We start from the raw sequence: 9,532 nt of genomic DNA, 5'->3' as shown, positions 1-9,532 counted from the left end.
CGTGATAAAAATGAAACTCTTACTCAAGAAAAACAGAAATGAATAATAACATGAAACCGATGCCACTCATATAAAGGATTTATAGTGAAAAACTTTGTTTTTACGGGTTAATATTTTAAATCCTTTATATTAACTTCACTTGCTTGCTTGCTTGCGTGCTTGCGCGCTTGCGTGCTTGCTTGCTTACGACCGTGCAAATCTTTTGGTCGTTTTTTAATCCACTTCCCGTGATCCAATCGAGCTGACATTGTGCACACAGACTCGTTGTGCGTGACAATTTATGTTCGTGAAATTTTTTTCTCCAACATTTTACACTTTTTAGGACAAAAATATTATATTTAATTTTCCAATTGCTTAATGGTGCAATGCAATCATCTGACCCATAGGTGGCAGCCATCTCAAGCCAGAGGACGAGAGGACTCTAGCCGCCACGCATATAAAGGATTTAGAGTGAAAAACTTTGTTTTTACGGATTACACTTGTTATTTTTTATTTCATTAATTAAAGTTTTTTTTTACCTACGTGACTTTACCGAAAAAACCAAGAAGATGAATCCCTGCAGTCACGAAAGCTTTAAATAAATAATTATTCTATCATGTTTTCTTTTTATTATTTTATTATTATTTCCCTTCTACGTGACTTTACCGAAAGAACCAAGAAGATGAATCCCTGCAGTCACGAAAGCTTTAAATCGAGAATTATTGAATTGGTTTATTTTTATTATTCTATTATTTCCCTTCTACGTGACTTTACCGAAAGAACCAATACTGTCACGTGGCCTGGCTCCGCCCCCCTGACCCCTAGACCACGCCCCCTTTCTGGAAGCTACTACAGCCAGCGAGGTCCACTCTTATACCGTCACGTGGCCTGGCTCCGCCCACCTGCCCCCTAGACCACGCCCCCTTTCTGGAAGCTACTACAGCCAGCGAGGTCCCCTCTTATACTGTCACGTGGCCTGGCTCCGCCCCCCTGACCCCTAGACCACGCCCCCTTTCTGGAAGCTACTACAGCCAGCGAGGTCCACTCTTATACCGTCACGTGGCCTGGCTCCGCCCACCTGCCCCCTAGACCACGCCCCCTTTCTGGAAGCTACTACAGCCAGCGAGGTCCCCTCTTATACTGTCACGTGGCCTGGCTCCGCCCACCTGCCCCCTAGACCACGCCCCCTTTCTGGAAGCTACTACAGCCAGTGAGGTCCCCTCTTATACTGTCACGTGGCCTGGCTCCGCCCACCTGACCCCTAGACCACGCCCCCTTTCTGGAAGCTACTACAGCCAGTGAGGTCCCCTCTTATACTGTCACGTGGCCTGGCTCCGCCCACCTGCCCCCTAGACCACGCCCCCTTTCTGGAAGCTACTACAGCCAGCGAGGTCCCCTCTTATACTGTCACGTGGCCTGGCTCCGCCCACCTGCCCCCTAGACCACGCCCCCTTTCTGGAAGCTACTACAGCCAGCGAGGTCCACTCTTATACCGTCACGTGGCCTGGCTCCGCCCACCTGCCCCCTAGACCACGCCCCCTTTCTGGAAGCTACTACAGCCAGCGAGGTCCCCTCTTACACTGTCACGTGGCCTGGCTCCGCCCACCTGCCCCCTAGACCACGCCCCCTTTCTGGAAGCTACTACAGCCAGCGAGGTCCACTCTTATACCGTCACGTGGCCTGGCTCCGCCCACCTGCCCCCTAGACCACGCCCCCTTTCTGGAAGCTACTACAGCCAGTGAGGTCCCCTCTTATACTGTCACGTGGCCTGGCTCCGCCCACCTGACCCCTAGACCACGCCCCCTTTCTGGAAGCTACTACAGCCAGATGTCCCCTCCCAGGGGTTGCCCCCCTCTGACACTGTCACCGTCACGTGGGGAGACACACGGGGGACTAGCGGAGTCTGAGACGGGGGAGATATGGGGACTCGGGGAGAGACAGGGAAGACATGGGGACACGGGGGGAGGGGGTACTGGGATACACACGGGGACTAGGGGAGACACGGGGATACACATGGGGACTAAGGGGAGACATGGGGAGACATTAGGACAAGGTGAGACAACGGGGGGACATTGGAACATGGTGAGACATGGGGAGACATGGGGAAGACAGGGATACACACGGGGACACAGCGAGACACGGGCACACGGCGAGACACAGCGAGACACGGCGAGACACGGGGAGACACGGCGGGACACAGAGACTCAGAGAGACACGGCGAGACACAGAGCGAGACACGGCGAGACTGTGGATTGTGGGTTTTTTATTGAATGTCAATAATTCTACAAAACGGTTCCCACATCAACAGATAAAACACAGAGGGGGGTGGGGGGTGGGAGGAGGGGCGACTGCGTTTCCGTCGTGTGCTGCGGTGTTTAAGTAGCGCCACTGTGTGTGCCACGCGTGTTGTGTGTGTGTTGTGCGTGTGTTGTGCGCGTCTCAGTCATCGTGTCACACACACACACACGGGTCGCCTGTTGTCACCAAGTGTGTGTGTTTGTGTCTCTCCCGAGTGTGTCTGTGTGCGAGCGAGCAGAGTGTCTCTCTCTCTCCACGTGTGAGTGTGTCGGTGTGTGAGAGTGTGGATGTATCTGTGTGTCTGAGTGTGTGTGGCTGTGAGTGTGTATGTCTCAAGAGTGTGTCGGTGTGTGAGAGTGTGGATGTATCTGTGTGTCTGAGTGTGAGTGGCTGTGAGTGTGTCTCAGAGTGTGTCAGTGTGTGAGAGTGTGGATGTATCTGTGTGTCTCTGAGTGTGTGTGGCTGTGAGTGTGTATGTCTCAAGAGTGTGTCGGTGTGTGAGAGTGTGGATGTATCTGTGTGTCTCTGAGTGTGAGTAGCTGTGAGTGTGTCTGTGTCTCAGAGTGTGTCGGGGTGTGTGAGTGGATGTATCTGTGTCTCTGAGTGTGTGTGGCTGTGAGTGTGTAGGTGTGAGTGTGTAGGTGTGTGAGATAGTGGATGTATCTGTGTCTCTGAGTGTGTGTGGCTGTGAGTGTGTCTGTGTCTCTGAGTGTGTCGGTGTGTGAGAGTGTGGATGTATCTGTGTGTCTCTGAGTGTGTGTGGCTGTGAGTGTGTCTGTGTCTCAGTGTGTGAGAGTGTGTGAGAGTGTGGATGTATCTGTGTGTCTCTGAGTGTGAGTAGCTGTGAGTGTGTCTGTGTCTCAGAGTGTGTAGGTGTGAGTGTGTCGGGGTGAGAGAGTGGATGTATCTGTGTGTCTCCGAGTGTGTGTGTGTCTCCGAGTGTGTGTGTGGGGTGTGTGTGTCTCCGAGTGTGTGTGTGGGGTGTGTGTGTGTCTCCGAGTGTGTGTGTCTCCGAGTGTGTGAGTGTGGGGTGAGTGTGTGTCTCCCCGAGTGTGAGTGTGGGGTGTATGTGTGTGTGTGTCTCCGAGTGTGGGGTGAGTGTGTGTCTCCCCAAGTGTGTGAGTGTGGGGTGAGTGTGTGTGTCTCCGAGTGTGTGTGTGGGGTGTGTGTGTGTCTCCGAGTGTGTGAGTGTGGGGTGTGTGTGTGTCTCCGAGTGTGAGTGTGGGGTGTGTGTGTGTCCGAGTGTGTCTCCGAGTGTGTGTGTGTGTCTCCCCGAGTGTGTGTGTGTGTCTCCGAGTGTGTGTGTGTGTGTCTCCCCGAGTGTGTGTGTGTGGGGTGTGTGTGTGTCCGAGTGTGTGTGTGTGTCTCCGAGTGTGTGTGTGTGTGTGTGTCTCCGAGTGTGTGTGTGTGTGTGGGGTGTGAGTGAGCTGGGTCGATGGACTCTTGTGGCCTGCTCTCTCTCTCTCTCTTCTCTTTTAAAAGAATTGTCCGGAGTATTGCTTCACACTGTGTGCGCACACACGCGCACACACACACACAAACAAACATATACACACACACACACAAACACACACACACACAGATACACACACACACGCAGATACACACACAGACGTACACACGTACACAGGCAGAGACAGATACACACACAGACGCACGCAAATACGCGCACACGTACAAAGACACACAGATAGACACACACACACACACGTACACACGCAGACACACAGACAGACGGATACACAAGTGTACAAGTGTGGAATCGCACAGTCAAACAGACCCAGAGACACACAGAGAGGTACACTCAGACGCACACCCAGACACCGATACAAAGAAGCTCACACACACACACACAGACCCAGAGACACACAGAGAGGTACACTCAGACGCACACCCAGACACCGATACAAAGAAGCTCACACACACACACAGACCCAGAGACACACAGAGAGGTACACTCAGACGCACACCCAGACACCGATACAAAGAAGCTCACACACACACACACAGACCCAGAGACACACAGAGAGGTACACTCAGACCCACACCCAGACACAAAGCTCACACACACACACACACAGACCCAGACACACACAGAGAGGTACACTCAGACGCACACCCAGACACAAAGCTCACACACACACACACAGACAGACACAGAGAGGTACACTCAGACGCACACCCAGACACAAAGCTCACACACACACACACACAGACAGACACAGAGAGGTACACTCAGACGCACACCCAGACACAAAGCTCACACACACACACACACAGACGCAGAGACACACAGAGAGGTACACTCAGACGCACACCCAGACACAAAGAAGCTCACACACACACACACAGACCCAGACACACACAGACACAGAGAGGACACACCAGAGAAGTCGCACACACACACAGACACACACACAGACAGACACACGGATACGCACACAGAGAGAGAGAGACCCAGAGAGACACGCACAGACCGGGTGTGGAGTGAGCGCTGGGGGGGGGGGGTCATGGTGGTGGTCGTTGCTAAACACCCAGAGGGCTCAACACACACTCGCTCACATCCCCATACGCTCACGCACACTGCCACACGCAGAGGCACAGTTATACACACGGCACAGAGACACACAGAGACACACAGAGACACGCAGAGACACACAGAGACACAGTTATACACACGGCACAGAGACGCACAGAGACACAGTTATACACACGGCACAGAGACGCACAGAGACGCACAGAGACGCACAGAGACGCACAGAGACACAGTTATACACACGGCACAGAGACACACAGAGACACACAGAGACACGCAGAGACACACAGAGACACAGTTATACACACGGCACAGAGACGCACAGAGACACAGTTATACACACGGCACAGAGACGCACAGAGACACACAGAGACACAGTTATACACACGGCACAGAGACGCACAGAGACACACAGAGATACGCAGAGACACAGTTATACACACGGCACAGAGACGCACAGAGACACGCAGAGACACAGTTATACACACGGCACAGAGACACACAGAGACGCACAGAGACACAGTTATACACACGGCACAGAGACGCACAGAGACACACAGAGACACGCAGAGACACAGTTATACACACGGCACAGAGACACACAGAGACACACAGAGACACGCAGAGACACAGTTATACACACGGCACAGAGACGCACAGAGACACGCAGAGACAGTTATACACACGGCACAGAGACGCACAGAGACACGCAGAAACACAGTTATACACACGGCACAGAGACGCACAGAGACACGCAGAGACACAGTTATACACACGGCACAGAGACACACAGAGACGCACAGAGACACAGTTATACACACGGCACAGAGACGCACAGAGACACACAGAGACACAGAGACACACAGAGACACACAGAGACACAGTTATACACACGGCACAGAGACGCACAGAGACACACAGAGACAGAGACACACAGAGACACACAGAGACACAGTTATACACACGGCACAGAGACGCACAGAGACACACAGAGACACAGTTATACACACGGCACAGAGACACACAGAGACACACAGAGACACACAGAGACACACAGAGACACACAGAGACACACAGAGACACACAGAGACACAGTTATACACACGGCACAGAGACGCACAGAGACACACAGAGACACAGTTATACACACGGCACAGAGACGCACAGAGACACACAGAGACACAGAGACACAGAGACACACAGAGACACAGTTATACACACGGCACAGAGACGCACAGAGACACACAGAGACACAGTTATACACACGGCACAGAGACACACAGAGACACACAGAGACACAGAGACACACAGAGACACGCAGAGACACAGTTATACACACGGCACAGAGACACACAGAGACACACAGAGACACACAGAGACACACAGAGACACACAGAGACACACAGAGACACACAGAGACACGCAGAGACACAGTTATACACACGGCACAGAGACACACAGAGACACACAGAGACACACAGAGACAAGCAGAGACACAGTTATACACACGGCACAGAGACACACAGAGACGCGCAGAGACACGCAGAGACAGAGACACAGAGATACAGTGACACGCAGAGACAGAGACACAGAGATACAGAGACACAGACACACAGAGATACAGAGACACGCAGAGATACACACACACAAAGATACACACACACAAAGATACAGATACACACACACAGATACACACACACAGATACACACACACAGATACACACACACAGATACACACACACAAAGATACACACACAGAGACACAGATACACACAGAGATGCACACACACACAGATACACACACAGAGATACACACACAGATTCACACAGATTCACACACAGATTCACACACACAAAGATACAGATACACACACAGAGATACACACACAGATACACACACACAGAGATACACACACACAGAGATACACACACACAGACACAGATACACAGAGATGCACACACACAGATACACACACAGAGATACACACACACAGATACACACACAGATTCACACAGATTCACACAGATTCACACACAAAGATACACACACACAGATACACACACACAGATACACACACACAGATACACACACACAGATACACACACACAGATACACACACACAAAGATACACACACACAGACACAGATACACAAAGATGCACACACACAGATACACACACAGAGATACACACACAGATTCACACAGATTCACACACAGATTCACACACACAAAAATACACAGAGATACAGATACACACACACAGATACACACACACAAAGATACACACACACAAAGATACACACACACAGATAGACACACGCGCGCAGGCAGAGAGAGACACCCACACAGAGACAGACACAGCGAGACAGGCAGAGAGGCACAGACACACGGACGGACACATACACGGACGGAGGTACACGCACAGTCACAGATGACACACGGGACAAACGCACACAGACACGCACACTCACGGAGACGCACGCACAGACACACAGACACACACACGAGGCAGAGACACGCACAGAGACATGCACGCAGCATCGTAGACACGGCAGACGCGCACACAGACACGCACACACACGGTCACGCACGCACGCAGGAAGACAAACGTACACACACAGCAATGGATTTTGAGATTAATACAGACGCACACACTCACACTCGCTCACACTCTGGGTACAAAGTGTGAGGGTGTGAAAGAGTGAGTGTGTAAGAGCGTGTGTGTGTGTGTTAGCGAAAGTGTGAGTGTCAGAACGAGTGTGAGTGAGAGAGTGTGTGAGTGAGAGAGTGAGAGACAGTGAGTGAGTGAGAGAGAGTGAGTGTGAGTGAGTGAGAGAGAGTGAGTGAGTGTGAGAGAGTGAGTGTGTGAGTGAGTGTGAGTGAGTGTGAGTGAGTGTGTGAGTGAGTGTGAGTGAGAGTGTGAGAGTGAGTGAGTGTGAGAGTGTGTGAGAGAGTGAGAGTGTGAGAGTGAGTGAGAGTGTGAGTGAGTGTGAGTGAATGAGAGTGTGAATGAGAGTGTGAGTGAGAGTGTGAGTGAGAGTGTGAGTGAGAGAGTGTGTGAGTGAATGAGAGTGTGAATGAGAGTGTGAGTGTGAATGAGAGTGTGAGTGAGAGTGTGAGTGAGAGTGTGTGTGAGTGTGTGAGTGAATGAGAGTGTGAGTGAGAGTGTGAGTGAGAGTGTGAGTGAGAGTGTGAATGAGAGTGTGAATGAGAGTGTGAGTGAGTGAATGAGAGTGTGTGTGCGAGTGTGAGTGAGAGTGTGAGTGAGAGTGTGAATGAGAGTGTGAATGAGAGTGTGAATGAGAGTGTGAGTGAATGAGAGTGTGTGTGAGAGTGTGAGTGAGAGTGTGAGTGAGAGTGTGAGTGAGAGTGTGAGTGAGAGTGTGAATGAGAGTGTGAATGAGAGTGTGAATGAGAGTGTGAGTGAATGAGAGTGTGTGTGAGAGTGTGAGTGAGAGTGTGAGTGAGAGTGTGAGTGAATGAGAGTGTGAGTGAGAGTGTGAGTGAATGAGAGTGTGTGTGAGAGTGTGAGTGAGAGTGTGAGTGAGAGTGTGAGTGAATGAGAGTGTGTGTGAGAGTGTGAGTGAGAGTGTGAGTGAGAGTGTGAGTGAATGAGAGTGTGTGTGAGAGTGTGAGTGAATGAGAGTGTGTGTGAGAGTGTGAGTGAGAGTGTGAGTGAGAGTGTGAGTGAATGAGAGTGTGTGTGAGAGTGTGAGTGAGAGTGTGAGTGAGAGAGTGAGTGAGAGAGTGAGTGAGAGTGTGAATGAGAGTGTGAATGAGAGTGTGAGTGAGAGTGTGAGTGAGAGTGTGAGTGAGAGAGTGAGTGAGAGTGTGAGTGAGAGTGTGAGTGAGAGAGTGAGTGAGAGAGTGAGTGAGAGAGTGAGTGAGAGTGTGAGTGAGAGTGTGAGTGAGAGTGTGAGTGAGAGTGTGAGTGAGAGAGTGAGTGAGAGTGTGAGTGAGAGAGTGAGTGAGAGAGTGAGTGAGAGAGTGAGTGAGAGAGTGAGTGAGAGTGTGAGTGAGAGAGTGAGTGAGAGTGTGAGTGAGAGTGTGAGTGAGAGTGTGAGTAAGTGAATGAGAGTGTGAGTGAGAGAGTGTGAATGAGAGTGTGAGTGAGAGAGTGTGAGTGAGAGAGTGAGTGAGAGTGTGAATGAGAGTGTGAATGAGAGTGTGAGTGAGAGTGTGAGTGAGAGTGTGAGTGAGAGAGTGAGTGGAGAGAGTGAGTGAGAGTGTGAGTGAGAGTGTGAATGAGAGAGTGAGTGAGAGTGTGAGTAAGTGAATGAGAGTGTGAGTGAGAGAGTGTGAATGAGAGTGTGAGTGAGAGAGTGTGAGTGAGAGAGTGAGTGAGAGTGTGAATGAGAGTGTGAATGAGAGTGTGAGTGAGAGTGTGAGTGAGAGTGTGAGTGAGAGTGTGAATGAGAGTGTGAATGAGAGTGTGAGTGAGAGAGTGTGAATGAGAGTGTGAGTGAGAGAGTGTGAGTGAGAGAGTGAGTGAGAGTGTGAATGAGAGTGTGAATGAGAGTGTGAGTGAGAGAGTGAGTGAGAGTGTGAATGAGAGTGTGAATGAGAGTGTGAATGAGAGTGTGAGTGAGAGAGTGAGTGAGAGAGTGAGTGAGAGTGTGAGTGAGAGTGTGAATGAGAGTGTGAGTGAGAGTGTGAGTGAGAGTGTGAGTGAGAGAGTGAGTGAGAGAGTGAGTGAGAGTGTGAGTGAGAGTGTGAGT

General features: G+C 50.9%; 1 protein-coding gene across 1 annotated transcript; it reads right to left on the bottom strand.

Annotated features, from left to right (window-relative positions):
- Positions 1–2,225: 2,225 nt before the first annotated feature.
- LOC144954110 (uncharacterized) lies at positions 2,226–6,787 on the bottom strand. Its single transcript, XM_078884686.1, has 2 exons — positions 3,583–6,787; positions 2,226–3,495 (listed from the first exon to the last, which is right to left on the bottom strand). The coding sequence occupies exons 1-2, from the start codon at positions 3,823–3,825 to the stop codon at positions 2,836–2,838; spliced, it is 903 nt and encodes a 300-aa protein (XP_078740812.1). The 5' UTR covers positions 3,826–6,787; the 3' UTR covers positions 2,226–2,835.
- Between the last annotated feature and the right edge of the window lie 2,745 nt (positions 6,788–9,532).

Source organism: Lampetra fluviatilis, unplaced genomic scaffold, assembly GCF_964198595.1.
Source record: "Lampetra fluviatilis unplaced genomic scaffold, kcLamFluv1.1 SCAFFOLD_905, whole genome shotgun sequence".
NCBI classification, from domain to species: Eukaryota; Metazoa; Chordata; class Hyperoartia; order Petromyzontiformes; family Petromyzontidae; genus Lampetra; species Lampetra fluviatilis.
Note: the sequence above shows the minus strand (reverse complement) of the source record. Positions and strands in the feature narration are given on the sequence as shown.